At 41.8% G+C, this 23,002-nt stretch overlaps 1 protein-coding gene across 1 annotated transcript in view; it reads right to left on the bottom strand.

The window, feature by feature from the left end:
- Positions 1–3,752: 3,752 nt before the first annotated feature.
- The window catches only part of SETX (senataxin), a 64,354-nt gene continuing 45,104 nt past the window's right edge, over positions 3,753–23,002 (bottom strand). The window contains exons 14-24 of the mRNA XM_065878749.1: positions 22,890–22,991; positions 22,569–22,684; positions 21,087–21,158; positions 19,224–19,373; positions 18,164–18,271; positions 15,229–15,416; positions 14,513–14,605; positions 12,665–12,829; positions 9,196–9,294; positions 8,505–8,592; positions 3,753–4,505 (exon numbers count right to left, since the gene is read on the bottom strand). Of these exons, the coding sequence (XP_065734821.1) occupies positions 3,753–4,505; positions 8,505–8,592; positions 9,196–9,294; positions 12,665–12,829; positions 14,513–14,605; positions 15,229–15,416; positions 18,164–18,271; positions 19,224–19,373; positions 21,087–21,158; positions 22,569–22,684; positions 22,890–22,991 (1,934 nt within the window). The remainder of the gene's footprint in view (positions 4,506–8,504; positions 8,593–9,195; positions 9,295–12,664; positions 12,830–14,512; positions 14,606–15,228; positions 15,417–18,163; positions 18,272–19,223; positions 19,374–21,086; positions 21,159–22,568; positions 22,685–22,889; positions 22,992–23,002) is intronic.

Below are 23,002 nucleotides of genomic sequence, written 5' to 3' on the forward strand. Positions count from 1 at the left end.
GGAGGGACTTTAAAAATCACTGCTACAGCTGCTGCAGTAACGAATTCCATAAATAAAATGGCCATCGCAGAGCGCTCACCTCTCATCAGGTCACTTGGCAAGTTCATCTCGCCCCAGAACACGTACGTCACTTTACCCTCATGGGTGGTTGGTGCCTCCATCCGGAATAAGCGGGAGGCCCAGCGAAGCTGGCGCTGCCCACGTCCTGGCGGAGCACAGCACATCTGACCGCCCCCTGAAGCCACTGCTTTTATAAAACGACTTATACTTTTGTAACCATCAGTGGTGACCCCCAACTTGGCCATCTATTCCCTGCGCCCCCATCGGTGCCCCGGGAGCTCCTTTCGTGGGTCACCGTTCATCTGTCCCTCCTCTCTCACCCGCTCCCCAATCTTAGCCTGGAGGTAAGCATGCGTTTCTGGACCAAATGTCAACGTGTAACTGACACCACAACTAGCCACAGTGCACCCTGCAACCTTATGGGTAAGATTCCAAGAAGAGCTGAGAAACAAGGAGAGCTGGGGGTGCGGACTGGATGAGAAACCTGAATAAAACAAATCGTCACCAGATAAGTTCGGCATAAAATAAATCTAATGGCAGACTAAATGGAGTACCTGGGAGGTACCTTGAACCTTCATTCAAAAACACATAACTCCTAACCCATGTCAGTTTTCTTGTTTCCACTTTTAATTCTGCCATTTTCTCTTAATATTCAGGTTTTAACAAAGACAACAGGGCTACTGCTTGCCAAATCCCAGCTAGGAATTCAGAGCATAGAAAGAATCAAAACTACAGCAAAAAAATTATCAATCTGCACAACTAACTTTAGAAAATAGTTTAGTACAGTTTTGTTATAAAACTCATTTACAGGAGGTATTCACATGTACTTATCAAATTTGCTCCTGATAATACATGAAAACACAGAAATAAACTGTGCACAGTATATCCAAGGCAGATCATATACAAAGAAGCAAAACAAATTTTTAAGTAGAATATATTCATGTTGAAAGAACTAAGATTGAAAGACGACAAGGCCACTTTCTTATAACTCCATGGCAAGGACAAAAGTAACAGCCGTATTTTTCACCTGCAATAAGGTTAACCACCAATCAACAACACTGCTATGACAGCCACATCAAGAAAGGCCACACTGTACATATGAAATGCTTAATGCAAATACATACACCAACTGGAACCACAAATCGATTCCAATGCAATGTCAGGTATGACTGTTTCCCGCTAGGAGAGGCTGTCAGGACACAGGCTTGCTCACTACAAGGGATGATGCACTAATTCTCGCGTTACCAGACTAGGTGGAATGTGAACCAAAAGTGAACACAACGTTTGAGAACAGGCACCAAACTTAACTGGAAATAACATCGTTTGGGTGGGGCAGCAAAGTACGTACAGTGGGGAGCGCTTACTTCACGTGTTGTGTGAGCAGAGTGGGAGAAGTTTCGGACCCCAGCTCTTTCCAGCATGCCTCTTCTATAAGCTTACAGGTTTTAGATTCTCTAAACTGTCACTACAAGTGTCTGCTAAATGAAGCATTTTACCAAGATAGTAGGAAAGTAAACTTAAACAATGAGCTGTCTTGCCAAAGGCCAGGCAGGAAGCTTACGAAGCCCCTGACCCAGAGTGGGGCTCAGCCCGCCTCCGTGAACGGGGAGCAGGGGTTGACTGTGGGGACAGAGCACGTACTCCCCGAGTGACAGGAGTGTTCAATCCCATCAGCAGAGGTCTGGACACCAGAGGGAGGGACAAGGGTAACAAAGAAGTAGCATGTTTAAACCTTTGGCAACCAAACATTTTTTTAAAGCTCTTAATAACCTGCTTCAGTAGAATTCCTGATGAACACAAAGCCCTTTTTGCTTAAAAAGCAGATGACCGGGCTTCCCTGGTGGTGCGGTGGTTGAGAGTCCGCCTGCCGATGGAGGGGATACGGGTTCGTGCCCCGGTCCGGGAAGATCCCACATGCCGCGGAGCGGCTGGGCCCGTGAACCATGGCCGCTGAGCCTGTGCGTCCGGAGCCTGTTGCTCCACAACGGGAGAGGCCACAACAGCGAGAGGCCCGCGTACCGAGGGGAAAAAAAAAATGCGCAGGTGACCAAAAAAGTTTCAAAGGGTGCACATTCATCTTCAGGAATGTGTGATTTCTCCCCCAAATCAGCTAGGGCTGCACAGCATTCACTACAAACCGCTAGTTCAAACAATGGTCAACTGTCACTAACACAGATTCTCAGTCTGGGATACCTCAACATCAGTGTGTGCGCGCGTGGAAAACTGGACTTTGAAATTAGGCAGCCCTGCCCTCATCCAAGTCTCTCAAATCTCCACCCACCGTGGCCACTTCCTTTCACAGAAGCACAACCCCTCTAACCAGATCTTCCCCCACAGCGGTGTATTTGCGTCACTTACGATGGTTTCCAAAGATCAGACGCAATCTGTCAACTCTCTTCCTGTTCTCAACTCCAAGTGTTTGCACTCCTCTCCCATCCTTCTCTTTTTATTTATTTATTTATTATTATTTTTTTTTTTTGCGGTACGCGGGCCTCTCACTGCTGTGGCCTCTCCCGTTGCGGAGCACAGGCTCCGGATGTGCAGGCTCAGCGGCCATGGCTCACGGGCCCAGCCGCTCCACGGCTTGTGGGATCTTCCCGGACCGGGGCACGAACCCGTGCCCCCTGTGCTGGCAGGTGGACTCTCAACCACTGCGCCACCAGGGAAGCCCCCATCCTTCTCTTTTTAGAGGATGTTTCTCTCCTGCCTAAAATACTGTATCTGGTCTGCCCTGCCTGGTTCCCAAGCTGCCTGGTGACCAGAATCCCTGGGAAGATGCTAAACATCCAGCTTTTCATGAGCTGGATTCTCTTGCTGATCTACAGGCTTCCACAAGCCACCCCAGCACTGATCTAATACTTGGCAACCACTGGATTTGTAACCTACCAGTTGCAGGAAATTCACAATATGCTGGGGGCATCTGAATGACATTTCAAGAATTATTCTTTCATTTCACATTCTTCTATCTCACGCAGAATGAGAATTTTAGCTGGAGAACTATGTGCTCACTACAATAGGCAGACGAACTCGTCACAGAAATGTAATATCCCGTGCCAAGGCGCCTTGTCTAAAAAGATGCATGAGTGGAACTCACCTAACAGAGCTCTGCTTCCCAGGGTCTTGCCCAGGACACTCCAGTTGGTTTAACAGGACTAGAGGCATCTGACCCAATGCACTGACTCGCTTCTCTCAGGCCGCCTGGGCTGTTAAAGATGTCTGTTTGCTACAACAATCTTTGAAAGGACTTGCCCTCCTCCCATCTTTTTTTTTTTTTTTTTTCAATATAAGGTTTGTTCCGTTGAAAATGATTAACACTTTAAACAGGGGAAAGAAAAGCTGTCTACCAGGTCAAATTTTAAAAGGATTCTGTTATTTGCTATACAAATATACATTCCAACTTTTACAGCATCCTCTCCAGTCTGACCTTTTCTACAGAAGAACAAGAAATCAACATTTTAAGTCTTCGACTTCCAGGACATTATTACTGATACACAAATGCCTTCTGAAAGCTTCTGCAACTGACAAAAAGTACTGAAGATGACCAAGAGGCCCATGTGTCAGGATACATTTTCTGTTTTCTAACAGCACACAAACTCCTTTAAGGAAAAAAGTAAACTTATCTGGACAGTCCTACTAGCTGGTCACCTGAAGTTTGCAGTAATGCTTGTGGCTGACAGTCTCACTTGGCCCCACTATAAAAGCTTCCTCTTCTTCAAGCTACTGTCCTCCTCCTCCAGCCCCCTCTCGTCCCAGCCTGAGTTCCTCTTTGTGTGGTGGCTCAGAGAGCCACACGTCTCCTGATCCCCCTCAGGGAAGGCCCTGGTCTCCCTCCTGTGGCTGACTGCCTCCCCTTCCTGGGCACATTTTCTCTTACTCGTGCAAGCATCGGTACTAGCAGCTGGAGGGTCGCACTGCGCGTGAGGTCTGTGGTTGTTCACAGCAGCTCCCTTGGCAGGGGGCTGCTGCCCGATACTGGTCGGATCCTGGTGCCTTCCGGGGGAGCCTGGCTCTCCAGAGGGAGGCGCTGCTCCGGGATACTGGGGGCTCGAGGGCTGCAGCTCACTGAGGCATTTCCCTTTGGCTTCACAGCCCAAGCCCATCCTCCTAAGTAGTCGTGGGTCCCGAAGCCAGTCCTGAATGGGTGGCCTTTCAGGGTCATTTGCAGTAACAGTGACAGTGCCTTCTTTGGAGTCAGAGGGTGAGGGGTACAGGGAAGAAGCAATAGACATCTGGGCAAATTCACTGTCTAGCTTGTTGCTGGGCACTCCGCCCTGGGGTCTGGACACCTCTGGGGCGATAGCAGGAGGGTGAGTCAGACTTCTCTGCAGTACGGGCTTGAGTTTCAGAATCTTCACTGCATCTTGTCTATAGTTTTTGTCCCAAGTCTTAACAATGGCACCACGCTTCTGCGCATCCTGAATCAGCTGATTCCAATGATAGTTTTCCTTGAAACAAAGAGAAGGAAGAAAATTACATCGCAAAGAAACACTCGTATGCTTGGGAAGCAGAGGTTCCAGCTTTCACTTCTGAACAACTAGTAAGTATACCTTCGTGAACAGATTCTCAAGAATCCATTACTTGTTAGACAAGGCTGAAAGGAAAAATAAGGTGGAATTCAGAACTATAAAGCCACGCTGCTGGAAAAGAACACTGGGCACCACCCCTAAGAAAGAACGCCCACCATTTTACCACTGTTACTCAGGCCACGTGGTGAATTAGCTGTCATGCACATCTGTGCCAACTGCCGGCAGCCTCATGTAGCTATTTAATCGTCAATAAAATACAATTAAAAATTCATTTCCTCAGCTGCACCAGCCAGATTTCAAGTGCTCAGCAGCCGCACGTGACTAGGGTCCGCATCCGGGACAACACGGACACAGAAGGGCTGCGTCAGCCCACCAAGCTCCCTGTGACACTGCTGATCCTAGAGTCTTGCCTGCCTCCGGCCAAGGCTAACAGTCTGGAAGAGGAAGGCTTGGCTTCAGAAAGCTCTAACTTTTGAGTGCACGCTGACTGTTCTAGAAAGAAGTCCACAGCTTTCATCAAATTCCCAAAGGCTTCCCAAACTCCAAAGGGCTAAACCATCTTAATCCGCTGAGATAACTATTCCAAAGATATTGTCGCACTTTTGTCTCTTTTCTAGAAGGGCTTAAGTTATGAAAAGCACAGCTAAAGGGAAAAACAAAAAACAAAACAAAACAAAAACCCAACTCCCGCATCTCTCCTCTCTTCCTTTTAGAGTTTCCTCAGCAATAAATTGCTTCTTTACAACCATCAGAACTTGGGCCTCTTTAGAAAGAAGAAAGAGAGAGTATGAGGGAGGAAAAAAGACGGAGACTGAAGGAAAGAGAAGAAAAGGATAGCTCCCCTCATGGGGGCTCCTGCACTATTCATGAAGGTGGGTAAGGGTATAGCAGTGAAGCTGCATACGTAGTACTGACCTGCTGTGTGACCCTGGTCAAGTCACTTGACCTCTCTGAGCCTGTTTCCTTACTGTAAAGTATGAATAGTATTTTATTTAAATGACTCTAAAATGTGCTTTGAAATAAAATAAAATGCACTTTATTTTCACATTTTACCATTTCTGACTTTGGGGTGCCTCTTGGCCAGGCAGCAGTTTCCATGTATGTAATCCTGGAGGAATTCATGGCTGGGCGGCTACAACCTTTTGACTTTTAGTCAACAAACCACTTTTAAAAAGAATGAGTCCTGGCTCTTGCCTGAAAAATCTTTCCACAGACATCTTCTGATAAGACAAGAAAGTACCAGCACTACAACTTGGAGAATGGAGATGAGAAGTTGGAAAAAATCCCGGGACCACAGTGGGGCCCTCTCATGAGACGCCTCTGACTGCACAGGGAACGGTTCGAGCGTGAGCAAGGGTACATGGGATGGTGAATGGGGACAACCAGAGTGTTAGTCTGAAAGTGAGATGCTTTCAGGGGTGTCTTAGTCTACCTATTTTGCTGTATTTCCTATGTATAAACAAGAGTGGTATGACACTGGGTTGGCCCAAAAGTTCATTTAGATGTTACAGAAAAACCCAAATGAACCTTCTGGCCAACCCAATAAAAATCTGTCTAAAGTCTAAAAGAGTTCTTTCAGTAACTATAAAACAAAAATTCTAAGTGAAAATAGAGTGTCACGGTTCAATAGCGGAACATAAAATAATGATGCACGTTATATAACTAATGGCTTCTTGGATTTGTTAAACTATGGTGGCAATGCAGACCTCACAGGGTCTTTTAAAGTAAGTCGTGTAAATCAAGTGCACGGAATGGTGACCGCATGCACCAGGAAGGTGCATGTAAGCAGTACCAGGCTCAGATCTCCGACTCAGGAGAGCTCGAGAGTCCTACCCTGTGGCTGGAATGCAGATGTAAAGCAGATGGCCTTGCTGCTATTTCTGCCAATTCTACTGCACCTGAACTTGCTGTTTAATCCAATCCCTAGATCACAAAAACAGTTCTGAGAAGGGGCTATTAGTCTTGATTTCTCAGAGGAAACCAAGCGCCTTAATCACTGATTCCATCTCCATAAGGGAAACTGGGCTGAAGAACCAAAAAGAAAGAGGCTAGGGCGGGGGGAAGCCCAAGGACAAATACGTTAAGTTGGATTGCAAAGTCCAAATGATCAACTGGAAGTTTTTCTATTCTGTTCTGCTGGTCTCTTTTTGTCACACTGGCTTCCCAGAGTGAAGATAATAATGTCTATACCGCAAGCTAGACGTCAGTGGTCTTCAAATCTGCGTGACGGTGACTCTGGGGCTCACAGAGACTTCCTCGGGGGGGATGTGAGCACGTTTTCTGGGAATCAATTTCCAAACCTCAGCTTCCAAACCCCAGTCCCCTACGTCCTCCTGGGGCTTTTCTGCCCTTCCACTCCGTCCTTCACAACCACCACAACTCTCACCTGTCCCAAATCTGACCACAGGGCACACGGCTAGGGGAGGTAAACATGCCTGGGTGTCAAACAGAGGGGGTGGTAAACAGAGGGGTGCCCATGAAGGCTCCTGCAATCAGGGCATCTAAGAGACACAGCTCTATAAACATTTTACTCTTCCGGTTTGAATATTATCAAAATTCAACTGTGTGAAAATAATAATTGTTAATACATTACTCAACTGACAAGATATTGTTCGTTAATACTCAGATCCTTACGGTCACAGGAAAAATAATTTTTTAAAGAACTCTTTGAGGTAACTATAGATTCACAGGAAGTTACCAAAACAGTAGAGGTTCCACGCACCCTCCACACAGTTTCCCCAAAGAGTTATGAAAACCAATTCTTTAAACTTTCAAATTTACATGTAAATTTTTTGTGGCAGAAAAGCCTAATAGTCATATTAACAGAAAGGCTTTTAATTATGAAAATATATAAACTACCCCCACTGAATTTTATCCTCAACAGTATAAATGGCAATTCAATTTTAAAGAGCAGAAAGAATAACACTGCTCTCTATTCCACTGGATATACTTAAGAGTGGCATAATGGATTTATTTTTAATAGCTTTATTTTAAAATGTCAAATATTTACAATACATTAGAAACAAAATCTTTATCAACACTTAACGATGAAAAATTTTCAATATAAACTTAAAAACGGAGGATACACAGCTTTCAAACATTCTTTCAATGGGGTACATAAACAACGAAGGTTGAAGACCACAGATCTAGGTAAAAGCTGAATGAGAAAGACTGTATTTGAGCGCCCTCTGGTGGAACTAACCAAAACAGGGGAAAAACCTACTGAGTTGGCACCTCTCCTGAGATAAAACAATGACTCTGTTAAATACAGAGATTAGGGAAACTGAGTTATTACACCTAATGAGACAGGCAGCAAACATATGCTTTATCTAGCTGTGATTCACCAAATTAAGCTGTACTATTTGTCGACTACAGATGTAAACTTGTCCCTCCTCCTAGAGGAGTATCTGTACGGATGGACAAGCTTTGATGCCACTCACCCCTCAAGAGAAACAGCAAGCAGTGCTGCTCTAAGTGCCAAGACAGAAATGAAGATCCAAGCACTTTCCTGCAAATTCCCCCTCTCTCTGGCTTGCTAGGCTAAGAGCCACATTTACTGAGTGTTTACTAAGTGCTAACCAATCTTCTAGCACTTTACATATATGGGTTTACACAGTCTTCTTAACAATTCTACGATGTAGATACAATTTTTTTTTTTTTTTTTTTAAGGTCATCTTGAGAGTACACTATGGACACCTACCTGGGTCTTGGGCTAAGAAAGGGTGAGCGGTTTAGGCATTATAAAAGCTCCCAAGAAGAAGCAGCTGGAGGACATAACAACCAGGGGGAAGAGGCTCATTATTGTTTGTAGCCTCGAAATCATTTCCACTTTGATGAAAAATAAAAACAAAACCTCAACCCGCAATCAGTCATGATGAGCAAACTCTGGAGTTCTCTGGTCCTTCAGAATGTACCTACCATCAGGGTCCTCAAATGTCCCAGGATGAAGAGGCTGTACTTGGCTCGTGTGATGGTGACATTCAATCTCTGCAAACTTGCCAGAAACCTAAGCAATAGAAGGAATAAAAAAAGTTACTTCTTTCTTCAGAATGACTCGGCATGTCAGTGTAGGTGAGACACAGGCGTTTCAGACAGCTTTTCTTGGGCTCCTGCTTTAAGGTCATGGTGCAGGAACTGGCACAGAAGCAATTCCCATTAAGGACAGCAAACAAACAAGATGCCCACTGCTTTCCTTCAAAGTGATGCATCTGTCTGTTGATTTCCTATTTTGACTTGGATGAGATTTTGGAAATTTTAATGGTATGATTTTTAAGCCTTAAAAGATCCTAAAAATATGATAGTAGATCAATTATGACACATACCATGGAGAAGAACATGCCCCTGCAAAATATACTGGATTCAATAATCTGTTTCACTCTTATCAAGTGAAAAAACAGATTCACACTGTGACATGGGTTAATACACAAGGTACCAAGAGAAGCAGACCTAACAGTGGATCAACTTCACAACTTAAAAAAGAAACCTTCACGATATTACTCAATTTTTTATATAAGAAAATAGAGCAAATGATGGTATTCTCTAACAGTGATTAAAAAGATCTAACTCTGGATCATAAACAAGCAAAGAATCAATAATGACAGTTACCCACCCAATTGAACCTTGCATGGCATTTGCTCTGACACATGTAACAATAACACAATCTTTCTGACGACCCTGGAAGGCATCCACGGTATCTACTTCTGCTGGCCTATTTACGAAGAGAGAAACATATTTACTGAAAAAAGATAATTATTAAGTATACATATTTATACAGTAGTATTTCTTACTTTTTTAATGCTATCTTTTTAAACTGGAATAGAATTCACATAACACAAAATTCACCATTTTAAAGTACACCATTTGGTGGTGTTGAGTCCATTCTCTACGGTGTGCAGCCATCACCGCTATCTAATTTCATAGCATGTCCATCACCCAGGAGAGAAGCCCTGTGCCTATCAGCCATCAGTCTCTATCTCCCCCTCCCCAGGCCCGGGTAACCGCTAATCTACTGTCTGTCTCTATGGACTTTTCTATATGGGAAATTTCATATAAATGGAATCATAAAATATGGGACCTTTTGTGTTGGGCTTCCTTCACCTAGCATAATGTTTTCAAGGTTCATCCGTGTCGTAGACTGTTAACTGTACTTCATTCCTTCCACGACTGACTATTCGCTTGTACAGATACACTATTTATTTTTTACCTATGTACCATTTTTGGACATTTGGGTTGTTTCCACTTTTTGACTATCATGAATAATGTTGCTACGAACATTCATGTACAAGCTTTTGTGTGAACCCTTTCTCAATTCTTTCAGGTATGGACCTAGGAGTGGAATTGCTGGGTCACGTGGTAATTCTATGTTCAACTTTAGGAGGAAATGCCAAACTGTTTTCTACAGTTTCTCACCAGCAATGTATAAGTAATCCAATTTCTCCACATCCTTGCCAAAACTTGTTTTTTTTTTTTTGTAATGACAGTCATCTTGGTGGGTGCGAAATATCTCCTCATTGTGGTTTTGATTTGCATTTCCCTAATGACAAATGATGTGGAACAGCTTTTCATGTGCCTGTTGGATTTTTGTTTATCTTCTTTTGAGAAATGCTATTCATATCCTTTGCCCACTTAAAAAGTTAGACTATCATTTTATTAAGTTGTATGAGTTCTTTATATATTCTGGATATGACTTGTCAGATAAATATTTTTCAAGTATTTTCTCCCACTGTGTGTGTTGTCCTTTCACTCTTTTGATAGTGTGTCCTTTGAAACACTAAGTTTTTAATTTTTACGAAGGCCGATTTACTTCTCCTTTGGTTACTTGTGCTTGGGTATCATATCTAAGAATCTGTTGCCTAATCTGAGGTCATATAAATTCACCTTTGTTTCCTTGTAAGCTCTATAATTTTGTCTCTTAGGCTCGGGGCTCTAATTCATTTTGAGTTCATTATTGTATCCAGTGTGAGACAGGGGTCTGAATTCATTCTTTTGCATGTGGATATCCAGTTATTCCAGCACCATTTGTTGAAAAACTATTCTTTCCCCAATGAATAGGCTTGGCACCCTTCTTGAAAATCAACTGGCCATAAATGTATGGATTTATTTCTGGAATCTCACTTCTATTGTATTGGTCTATATGTCTACCCTTATGACAGTACCAGTGTTGATAGCTTTGTAGTAAATTTTGAAAGAGGGAAGTGTGAGCTCTCCAACATTGTTCTCTGTCAAGCTATTTAGGGTCTCTTGCACTTCCATGTGAATTTTAGAATAAGCTTGTCCATTTCTTTAAAAAAAGGTAGTTGGAATTTTGACAGAGGTAACAATGAATCTGTAGCTCAACCTGGGGAATGGTGCCATCTTAACAATATTAAGTCTTCCGATCCATGAACATGAAATGTCTTTACATTTACCTAGTTCTTTAAATTCTTTCAGCAACGTTTTGTCCTTCTGTGTATGAGCTCACACTTCTTTGGTAACATTTACTCCTAAGTATTTTGTTCTTCATGATGCTATTGTAAATGGAATTTAAAAACTTTTCCTTTTCAGATTTCTCTATAGTGTACAGAAATACAACTGATTTTTGTATACTGATCTTGTACCCTACAACTCTGCTGAACTTGTTTATAAGGACCAGTAGTTTGCACAGATTTTTTTAGGGTTTTCTATATGTAGAGTATGCCATTTGTTTTTTGTTGTTGGTTTTGTTTTTTTGGTTTTTGGATTTTTTTTTTTGGCCACGTGGCGTGCAGGATCTTAGTTCCCTGACCAGGGATCAAACCCATGCCCCCTGCGGTGGAAGCATGGCGTCTTAACCACTGGACCACCAGGCAAGTCCCAGATTATGCCATTTGTGAAGAGACACTTTTACTTCTTTTCCATTATGGATGCCATTTATCTCCTTTTCTTGCTTAATTGCTCTGCACAGAAGGAGTGAGAGTAGGCATCCTTCCTGATCACAGGGGGAAAGCTTTCAATCTTAGCATCAAGTATGATGTTTTAGCTGTGGGTTTTTCATAGATGCTCTTTATTAGGTTGAGGAAGTTCCCTTCTATTCCTAGTTTGTTGGGTATCTTTATCATGAAAAGTTGCTGCATTCAGTCCAATGTCTTTTCCACATTTATTCGGATGATCATCGTGTGGGGTTTCCCCCTTTAATATGGTATATATCACAATGACTGACTTTCATATGTTGAACCAACCTTGCATTCCTGAGATAAATTCCACTTGACTGTGGTAAACAATCCTTTTAATATGCTGTTGAGTTCAGTTGCCATTATTTTGTTGAGAATTTCTGCATCCATATTCATAAAGGATATTGGTCCATAGTTTTCTTTTCTGGTGATGTCTCCATGGGTTTGGTATCAGGGTAATATTGGCCCCATAAAATGAGTTATAAAGTCTTCCCTTCTATTTTTTGGAAGCATTTGCAAAGGACTGGTGTTAATTCTTAGCGTTTGACAGAATTCACCAGTGAAGTCTGGTCCTGTGTTTTTCTCTGTTGGAAAGTGATTACTAACTCAATCTCTTTACATTTAATAGGTCTATCCAAAGTTTGTTTTTTTTCTAGAGTCAATTTTGGTACTTTGTGTGTTTCTAGGTGCAGAAACTTTTGAGTTAATGCATTTCCAATATTTAATTTTTAATTTTACTGTTGAGGTATAAAGGAGACAAAAACAAGATCTTCACCCTATACATGAAGGCACTAAAAGGGTTAAATAATTTATTCTAAGTGAAAATGTGAATACATGATTCTCAGTAGAGTTAGAATTCAGATAACAAGTTACCCAAGTAAAGGGAAAGGCCTGAAGAATTTCTCAGTCACTTCCATTGTCAAGTGTAACGGTGATGACATTTGAACTGGCAGGAGGCACTCCATCTGCAGGGGCTACAAGTGTAACCACACTCCCTCCCAGCACAAGTCTATGGAGCCAGGGTCCTAGTCTCCTTGTTCTATATACTACCAGGGTCTAAGACCACTCCCTAGAGTTAAGTTTCCTTTTCTTCTTTCCTTCTATCCCCTCTTTCTTCTTTTTAATTCAACAGAAAAACTGGAAATATCTGTAAAAATAGAGACGCCTCACCCTTTTCTATCAAACTCTTTGTCCAAATCCTTCTGAATCATCATCTTCTGGGCCTTGTAATGGGTTATTATCCCAACGTTTCGGTAAGAAAAATCCCTTTTTTTGTCTTTCATAAGTTTAACTAGTTCCATTACCAGTTTTATTTCTTGAACATTTACGTATGAGCTAAATAAGACAAAAACAAAAAATACAACACATCAAAACTAATAGCAGTCCAATCACTAAGCTCAGTCCCACTGTTCTCCACTACAGGAAAGGGCACGCACGTAGGTTTCATCTTTATTCAGTCAGCAGGGATTCAAGGAGGCTGTTATAATGACCATTAATATTGTACATATGAACAAATATAAAAATAACTGCCCAGTGAAACACGAAGTTGTATGAGAGAAAAGAGGTTGGGGTTAAGTGATGTTAAGGCACCAGCTTCTTCACTTATTAAAACAGGGATAGCCACAGTGAGAACGAAAAGTATTCATAATAATAATGAAGGCATGACTAACGAGTAGCTAACACTAAGGATTTACTATCTCCCCGACACTGAGAAAAGTGCTTCCGACGTACTCCCTTCCTGCATTCCCCGCCACAGGCCGTGCGGATCATGCACCACGTGACCGAGAGGATGGCAGCCACACAGACTAAATGTGACCCAGCTCCCAGAGATGAACAAACACGGGGCCCTACAGCAGGATCACGTCCCTCTGTCCTTGCTGGCTTCATCCTGCACTCCCAACTCATCTCCCGAACTACAATGCGTTCCCTCATCACCATACCAAATGCAACACGTGTGCACACTGGAGGATGCCCTGCACTCGCACCTTTATTCCTGAGGCTACCTTATCTGTCTCACTTTAAAGCCTTAAATACTCACTATTCTAATTTCAAGACGTACTATACAGACAACGCAGTCAGCTAGCTTTCTTTTCCCTACCTGCAATCTTTATTTGGTCACCTCTCAGGCCAACACTCTTCTCATGACCATCCATCCCCATAATACTTACGTGGTAAACTCTCAATCCTCTGCTCCATTCCAAAAGACCCCACAACAACCTCCACAATCCCTCTGAACAGCAAGCCCCCAGCCAACTGCTCCGTATTTCTAACTTCTTCACTGAGTGGCTCCTCCCTCCACCACTATTAACTAATATCTTATTCTCACGGAGGACACCACTTGCTCTGCAGCTCTCTCCTGACGCAGAGGTGGAACTTCTATTTCTTCATACGTCATGATACAGGGGTGGCGTTTCTATCTGTGCTAACAAATGCAGCCTCCGGGCTCCTTCTCCTTTATTCTCACAAGAAGCCCTGGCTCCTCTGAGGTGCTTCCTAATTAGCAACCACTGCTCCTTTTCGCTGTCATTCACAAACCACCTGATTCACAATCCAACACGCTGAAAGTATCGTCCACCCTCTGCCTCACACCTTGATCCAACTGTATCTGTACTTACCCGTCATAACACTTAACCCAACCGGGATCAGTAATCACCACGGTGATGGCCTGGTTAACGTCTGTTTCCCCTGTTAGACCACAGCAGCCTTGCACTGGGGCCACGTCTGTTTTACTCACAGCTGTGATCTCAGCATGGATCTACTGAAGTGCTGACCGCATTTTAGGTAACATAACCCCCATTACCCAGTTAAGAAAAAAAAAAATCAAGACTGAAATATATAAATACATCAGTAATTTATGATTGAAAAGGTGAAGTTATCAACCCAGCTAAAAGAAAATGATTGTGCACTGGCACTAGGCAGAGATATTTATATGGAAAATATTTTGAATTTAAATATAAACAAAAACAATATAAAAATTCTGGGACCATCAGTGGGGACTGAAGAAAAAGGAGGACGTACTCATTATCCCGCTTTTCTGAACCATCTCCAACATCAAACACGAGGTAGGGTTGAAATGGCCAGTCAGATGAACACCGAATGGCCTCTGTCATTCTACAAAAGAGCAGCCACCATTTAGAATGCAAGTCAAATTATAAGAGAAAACGTTTTAGAATTATTATTACCATTTGTTCTTTCTGGGGAAGAGAGCAAGGGAAAGTAAGAGGACAAGAAGGACCTTCTTTTTAAATAAAATTAATTACTTTTAAATAACACATTTTAGTGAAAGGTAGCAAGCAAGTGAATTTCATTTCTATTCTAGTACTAGGGAGAATAACCCATGTAATTAAAATGTAACAATCATGCTTGGAAAGTTACTCATAATACAGTAAGTGAAAAAAGCAAGCTACAGAATACTATGTAGAGCATGGTGTGCTTTTCCCCCCCCCCCCAAAAGAGAAAAAGTAAAAAAAGATGTGCATAGTACAAGGACTGGAAGTAGATATAACAAAATGTTACCAGTGATTACTTCTGGGTAGCATAAATAGGGGTTGGGTTTTTCCCTTTCTTTTCGTTTATCTGCATTTGCTACAATCAATAGGACTTTTATAATTAAAATTATTAAACCTTTATGTTTTTAATAACAAGACCTAAAAAAAGCACAACAAAAGAGCTATTCTTCCTGAGCAGCCAAACCTACAAATAAAACAGGTGAACATGCAATGAACAGAACTCACCTATTTGTTTTCAAGTTCCTGTTATAAACGTAATTAGAAGGGAAGAGACATATGTCTGGGTGCATCCTGTACTGAACGGTGAGCTGTAAGACAGGCAGCCTGCCAATCACGTTGTGCTCCACGTTCTCTTCCAGAAGTTTGTAGAAGCGGGCCATCATCGACTGGTCATAGCCATACTCCTGGGCCTTCTGAAAGGAGGAAAACAAAGCAATAATCTCCAAGAATTCATTTGTACTTTTCCCACTATTAAAAACAAATTGCTGAGCTCTAAAATGTATTAGAGGTATTGCCAACAACCAAAGATTCAGAGAAAGAAGATGTTTCCGACTCTAGCCCTAGAAAAGCCATGTAGCTTGACTACAAAAGTTAAGGTATTTTCTCCTTATTTAGAAAACCCACATACTGCTTATGAACGAGATGTGATCTTGTGAATGACCACAACTGTCGCTATTTTGGTGCTAACAGGGGTCACCTGAAAGAATCGATGATAAAAGCAGCAAAGAACTGTAACACAGATTTTAACAATTATTTCTGGGCTATGCTCTCACAACTAGAAATAATGAATGTCATTGTAAATAAGCCTCTGAAAGACCAATTTCTTCATCCATCCATCATATACTGAGCAGCTAAAACTTGGGGTGCTGAGAGTCTACAGTGAATAAGATCAAGTGTCACAGAACTTACATTCTAGTGGAGGAGATAGGCAACTAAGTTGATTTCATAAATCCAAGAAAGGGTTACAAACCTGTGATCTGAAATACAGTGACTTAATTGACAAACGAAGAAAACTGTCTTAATGTTATCACGGTCGTGCCTTGGGATATACTTTTCAATGGTAGCATCATATCAAGATTCAAAAAGTATTATATCTTAAATAATCTAGAAGCAGAAAATGTGCTCTGGAAAACCCACTAAGATGATGCAATCTTTATAAGTGATGTTGACAATATGAGCATTGAAGATGTATGTGCAAAGTTTTAATAAACCTCTTTCACAAACTATCAGAGTGGAGAAAACAGGCATTACTTCTTATTAGTATTATTTATGTGTGATGATTTACATATGTGATATTAAATAGGTTTGTATAATTAAAGAGAATATTTTTAGTAGACATTTGGCAATTTCATCTATACCCCCCCCCCAAAGTTTATCTATTCAAGTTAGCTAAAAAAACCCCATTTACTTCACTCTGGGGAAAAAGAAAATGTTTTATATGAGGTAACACAACTACTTCCAGAAAAAAAACTAGTCCATCCTACAAAATGATGGAGATTTTTATGTTTTGACATGAACATATATTCCTGATCTATTTACTGACTGGAAAAAAGGTAATTTGGTACAGACTGATTCTGCCACCTTTAAACAAGGTCAAAACCTACATACATATACACAAATTTATACATTCCCTATAACCATCTGACATTCTGAATTTAGTAACTTATTTACTGTCTGTTACCCTCTAGAATGTCAGCTTCATGAGGGCAGGGATTTTTGTGTTTTCATCACTGTCATGACACCAGAACTTAAAAACAGTGCCTGAATTAGCCTGGCACTCAATGAACACAGACTGAAAAAAAAGTCAACACGCACGTGCCCACAAACAGTTCAAATACTCACTAAACTGTTCATAGTAATTATCCCTAGGGTTAGAAAGGCATGTTGAGAAAATTAACTTTGTAATTATTTTCTGAAATTTTCTCAATAAGCCTCTATTTATTTTTGTGACAATAAGAAAAGTCCAAATGGATTTTTCTCACTTCTGCTGTTTTTAATCAATCACCAAAGTAGACAGTAATGTTGAGGCCTATTGACAACCTTTTTCACTAACCACAGGCTAAGGCCCTTCAGGAAGTCAGATGAGTAGGTTTCTGAAATACCGCATTATTCAAAGAATGCAGGGCAGAGCTGGCTCCTCCTAGTTGTCCACAAGCAGAGCCCCCTGCAGCAGCTCTGCCCTATGGACAAGGTTTTCACTCAGGGATGCGGGCACTCCTAGGCTACTCCCTTGAACAGTCATGCACGCGTGTTCAGATGTCAAAGAACTGCACTATCATTTTGATGATTCCAAAGTCAAAGAACAGTAGTAACAAAAACAACTTGCTTTCTTTCCATAACGTAACAGAAATGCTGTGAAAATGGTCTGTTCTCTGGGACTGTTTATGCAGCCACTACTCTCTATTTGTACAAATTATGTATCAGTAAAATGCTCAAATTTCATTAAATTTCAAAACCATCATCTAGACCTATGAAGATTACCCAAAACATCTGAATCCTGATTCTGCTGTGCATTTCTAGGACCCATCTTTAGTGAGATTTAAGAAGCAAAGTGAAGGGGACCACAACTTTGGTGCTCATCTTCCCACAAGCACAGCCCACAACCTCCTTCCTTTCACCACCTTCCCTTTCAGAGGATGTGAGGGACGCTGGCATTCTCCCGCGCTATAGGATACAGAATCCTAAAATTGAAAACGTTACTGTAAGAATAATTTCTCTTTATACTGTTTTCCTCAAATTTGCACATATTTAAATATACATCAGGAGGTTGGATTCTTTTCCTTGCTTTTAAAGTTTTTCTTTTATTATTGTTTTGGTGTTTATGTTACTAAAATAAATCAGATACAGCCCTTAGAACAGCTGCACACTGCCTTTCCCAAAGGAACAGCTCACTGCACATGGGACGTCCTCCTCCTAAACTTCTGGCCTGTGACACTCACACGGCTCCTGTCACACACGCATAAGCACATTATGAACAGAGGAACATCTCCGGAGACCTTTACTATGAAGGCTCTCAACAGTGGTTCTCTTTTCTCAGCCATTCCCTGTTCTTCCCTGCAAATAAGAGATGATCCAAGAAAGACTGCCCCACCGCCCAAAACAAAAAAAACCCAAACAAGCCCCTTCCACTTTAAAGCAACACGAATGTGAAAAAACGTACCACAGAAATGACTGTGGGAGGGAGCTGCTTAGGATCTCCTACGAGGATGAGCTTGTTGCAACGATGGATGAGCGGAGTAAGAGTTTCAACTTCACAAGACTGTCCGGCCTTGGTAAGAGAGTACAGAATGGAGACATAATCAGAATTACCTCTATTATTTATTTATCCATACACAGTCTATCCAATTCATAAGAGTCCTAACCATTCAGAAACATACACTTTCTCCTTCTGCACCAAAGATCAAAAATAAGAGCTTTCTTTGGTTAGAAAACAAAACAACAAAAACATTCTAAACGCCAAGCAGGGGAAAAAAACCCCACACACGTTTTGAAGTCAGCCACCACTCAGGTGCCACTACCACTTGGGAAGCAGCCATAAGCTAGAAGGGCCATGTCACATCCCCAGTTTGTCTTCTTTGCCCCCGCTGGGCACATGCCTCAGGGGATTGCGTGTCTGTGTGTCCCACCCCCATCCCACTCTCTTCCTTCTTCCTCAGTAGGCCGCTTCAGTTGCAAGACTCAAGCTTCTTTTCAATTCAATGGCATTTCCTTCAATTATTTCATCACTTCCATCTTTTCTATTCCTTCGTTTTGGTGAATACTGGATCTTGGATCTCCTGGATGGGTTCTCTGTACCTCATTTTCCATCTCTTTTGTCTTCTAGCTCTACATCCTGGCAAATAGTAGGTACCCAATAAATGTTTGCTCAATGAATGAAGTAGGAATAAAGATATCAGCTGAAAATATGGTGGCTCAGAGCTGTCCAGAGTTATATTAAAAATGCTTCAAAAGGTAACCAGAGATATCCCAAGCAAGAGCTACAATAATCCTTGGGAGGGATTTTATGAAGAACAATCAGGAATCCCTAAGACTACAGTCCCAATACTGAAAAAGTAATTTTCATCGTGGTGGGTCACTAGCAGCACATTTCAACGTAAGGGAATACACATGTAATGGCAGGTCAAAATCAGATGCAAAGACCACTTTGTCAACATCTCGGCAGCCACTCTTCATCTAAGACTTACTCCTAGGCAAAGCTGTATGGCCAACTGCTTACTGACCTCATCAACAATGACGCAACTAAAGGGGACACCCCCTTGCCCACGGAAAGCAGCCTCGAGCAGCAAGCCACCACTCGTGCTCAGTGTGCAGCAGATGATGTGGGACTCTAAGATGATGGTGTTCTGTGTCTTTTGTGGGCGTCCTTGAACCTAAGAGAATAAAAGTTAATCAACATTCAGTTGTATATAAATTCCTAACTACACTCATCATGTGGCAGGATAATGTCTAGTAAAAGGTAGGAACCTCAAACCTAGAAAACAGCAGAAACATTCAAGATAATCAGAAGCCACCAGAAAGAACACTTTGCAGTGGAGTCTAATCTCAGAACATGAGTTAATAAGCACATTAAGAAAAATTTATTCAGGGTTTAATTTGGACGAAGTGGATTACAATTCTTACAGCCTGATGTATGAGGGGAGGTATCAGAATAAGCAAAGATTAAGTAATTCTACTGAGCTGTGAAGCAATTATCTGAGTAAAACCAGGATTGTGAAGCAATTATCTGAGTAAAACCAGGATCAGAACTAAGCCTGAACATACCCTTTTCTGTTAGTTTTTAAGTACGTAATATTGTTCTCTCTTTTATAAGGGCTAGTACCAACAAAAACGCCTGTGAAACTGACAAGCATTCTACTTCCACAGTAGAATCCTACAACCTTGGTCCAGACTATAATGGAATAAACTGTGATGGAGACTGACAGTATGAATGACACCTCACAATGCATATCATTCAGTGTTCAAATTAATAAACTAGTACTCTCATCAGAGATTCAGTTAGCCTATTTCCCCTCCTGAAAAAGCTGTCGTGAATCATCCCTGAACATATGACAGATTCAACCATGGATGCCACGGCGTGTGTTGTGAGAAGAGGGTGGTGACTGTGGCCTTCTGGTGCTCACATGTTAACTGTCACATACCTCTCCTCTCAGCCATCTAATGAGTAAAACTGCCAAGTACAATTAATTTAATGGCCCACAGAACAACGTGATCAGTGGCAAAAACCATAATACTGGTAAACCTGGAATTCATCCTTAAACATGGGAAGATTAATTTTGGGCTCAGCTTAAAGTTATAATAAAAAGCTTTCCACATAATTTTTAATAAACAAACTGCTAGTGGAAATATGCATTAAGTTCAATTATACTTATTTAGCCACACAGAGAAGGTCAATAATACATTCAAGAGAAAAACCTCAGCTCAAAAATACAAATACCATTACCGGTTGAGTATTACCCTCTCTTTCCCTGACCCCCAATTCATTTCATTAAGGGCTGCACTCTGGTGACGGGGTACACACCTGGCTCATCCTAGCTTTGACCAATCTAAATGTTAGTTGATACTTTTATATCCAAAGAATACTGGGAAAAGTTATACATATTATAGAAGGATTTTTGTCATCAAAAACAAGTAAAAAGAGTATGTGCTTTCAGCCAAAAACTGAGAAAAAAGGTGCTTGTATTTCTTGGGCCACATCCCAGCCACTGTCACTCTACCTGAATTCAGACATGTAATTTTTTTCCTGTATTTTCAAATATTTATTTATTTATTTGGCTACGCTGGGTCTTAGTTGTGGCATGTGGGATCTTCCCTGCAGCGTGTGGGATCTTTAGTTGCGGCATGAGGGATCTTTTAGTTGTGGCATGCGGGCTCTTAGTTGCAGCACACGGGATCTAGTTCCCTGACCAGGGATCACACCCACACCCCCTGCAATGGAAGCACAGAGTCCTAACCACTGGACAGCCAGGGAATTCCCCCAAATTTTTAAATGTAATTGAGAAAAGACCATAGGTTGTCTGAACTATTTCGTAAGTTAAAAAAAAGAAAAAGTAATACCAGGAAAATGCTACAGGTGAACTACTTACCTCTTTAACTTTAGAAGCAAGCTCCTGCCTTTCTTTTGAAACTTTGACAATTTTTTCATCTAATTCTTGCCTCTGGAAAAAATCAGAATGCCATCATTAAAATTAAATTAAGCGTTTTAAAATGCTTTCCAGTGGACTGCCTCACATTTCAAAAGGGTGAGCCAGTACTTTACCAATGAAAAACTGATTCACCCAGTGTGTTTTCTCTATACGAGTCTTCCTGTATTGCTGTGTGTCAGAGTTTAGCTAAGCTACTCCATGGTACTGCTGCCCTGGCATCCATTTTTGTTTGGCCAAGCAGCCTGCAGAGACCCCAAACTAACTCTAGGCCCCTTCACACACACGCACGCCCTAGACGGCAGCCTGTGGAGTCACCAGCCCACCAGCCAACATAAGCTCTTGTGATCAACAGTCTCCCCTGCCATCCAGTGCCTTCCCCTTATATGCCCTTTAGATAAGACCCTCCAAGCAACTTACCAAAACCCTGCTCTTTTGGTTAAAATTGGCCAATCCAGCTCTAGCCTGGGAACCCCAAAGTACTCCACCCATGGACTCTGATAATGACATGTGCGCCAGGGCCTGCCTCTCTCTCTGCACTCTCCCTTGACCTGCCTGTCACGCCCCACAAGGCATGCCTTATACCTTTTTCAAGACCTGTGAAAATAAACTTCTCTATTTCGATTTCGATTTCTCTTGTGGTCTGTTTTTAAACATCCAAAGCAACCCAACAACCAGCACCCCATGTTTCAATTCGTAGGTGTTAATTTGATAAATTCTTTTTTTTTTTTTTTTTTTGTGGCCACACTGTGCGGCATGAGGGATCCCTAGTTCCCTGAGCAGGGATTGAACCTGAGCTCCCTTCAGTGTTAAGTGCAGATTCTTAACCACTGGACCACCAGGGAAGTCCAATAAATCCTTAATACTGTGTATGATTCAGTTCTGTTCAGGGTACTGCAGGTATGCTCTTTCTGCTTAAGCAGGCCAACCCTTGGGGCATCACTTATGTGTTACCTACTCTGCCTTCATGCCATTAACAGTGGCGTTCAGTGGCTAAAACAGACTCCACATGGCCTGCAAAGTCTAAAATATTTACTATCTCGTTCTTTTAAGAAAAGTTTAACCCCTAATGTAAGGCATACCATTTCTGTGTACATTTTTTTGTGTGTGTGTGTGCAGTACACGGGCCTCTCACTGTTGTGGCCTCTCCCGCTGCGGAGCACAGGCTCCGGACGCGCAGGCTCAGCGGCCATGGCTCACGGGCCCAGCCGCTCCGCGGCATGTGGGATCTTCCCGGACCGGGGCACGAACCCGTGTCCCCTGCATCGGCAGGTGGACTCTCAACCACTGCGCCACCAGGGAAGCCCTGTGTACATTTTTATACACAAATTATGCTATTCCACAATGAAAGAATTGCATCAAATACTCACCAACTAGTTTATCTACGAGCTATTAAAAAACACTGATCAAGAAATGTTTAGATACCTGTAGCTCCCTTCCACCTCGGCATAAAGCACGCTGGCGGGAAAGTTCATCTAGTTGATGATCTAGAAATTCCTTTCTTCTATGCATCTCCTGAATATGAGAAGGTAATTCTTTTTCTTTAAAAAAAAATAAATAAAATAAAAGATAAACAACTGCTCATTCTAACGAATATATACATATGCATACACAATGAGAAGAAAAACTAGCTTCCAAAACTAGACTACTTCTAGGGTCTCCAAATTACCTCTAATGCCCACGCCATTTTCTACCATACAAAAAGAAACAGAAATCAATTAATATATACCTTTATTCAGTACTTACTCATTCTGTGGTTAACTTGGCTGTCCAAACTGAATTTTAGGACCTCAGCATTAATAGACTTTTCTGGACCTAGACGTAGTAAATTTATATCTCCACAGTTTCCTGTTGATAAA

Source organism: Phocoena phocoena, chromosome 6, assembly GCF_963924675.1.
Source record: "Phocoena phocoena chromosome 6, mPhoPho1.1, whole genome shotgun sequence".
In the NCBI taxonomy this organism is placed as follows: domain Eukaryota; kingdom Metazoa; phylum Chordata; class Mammalia; order Artiodactyla; family Phocoenidae; genus Phocoena; species Phocoena phocoena.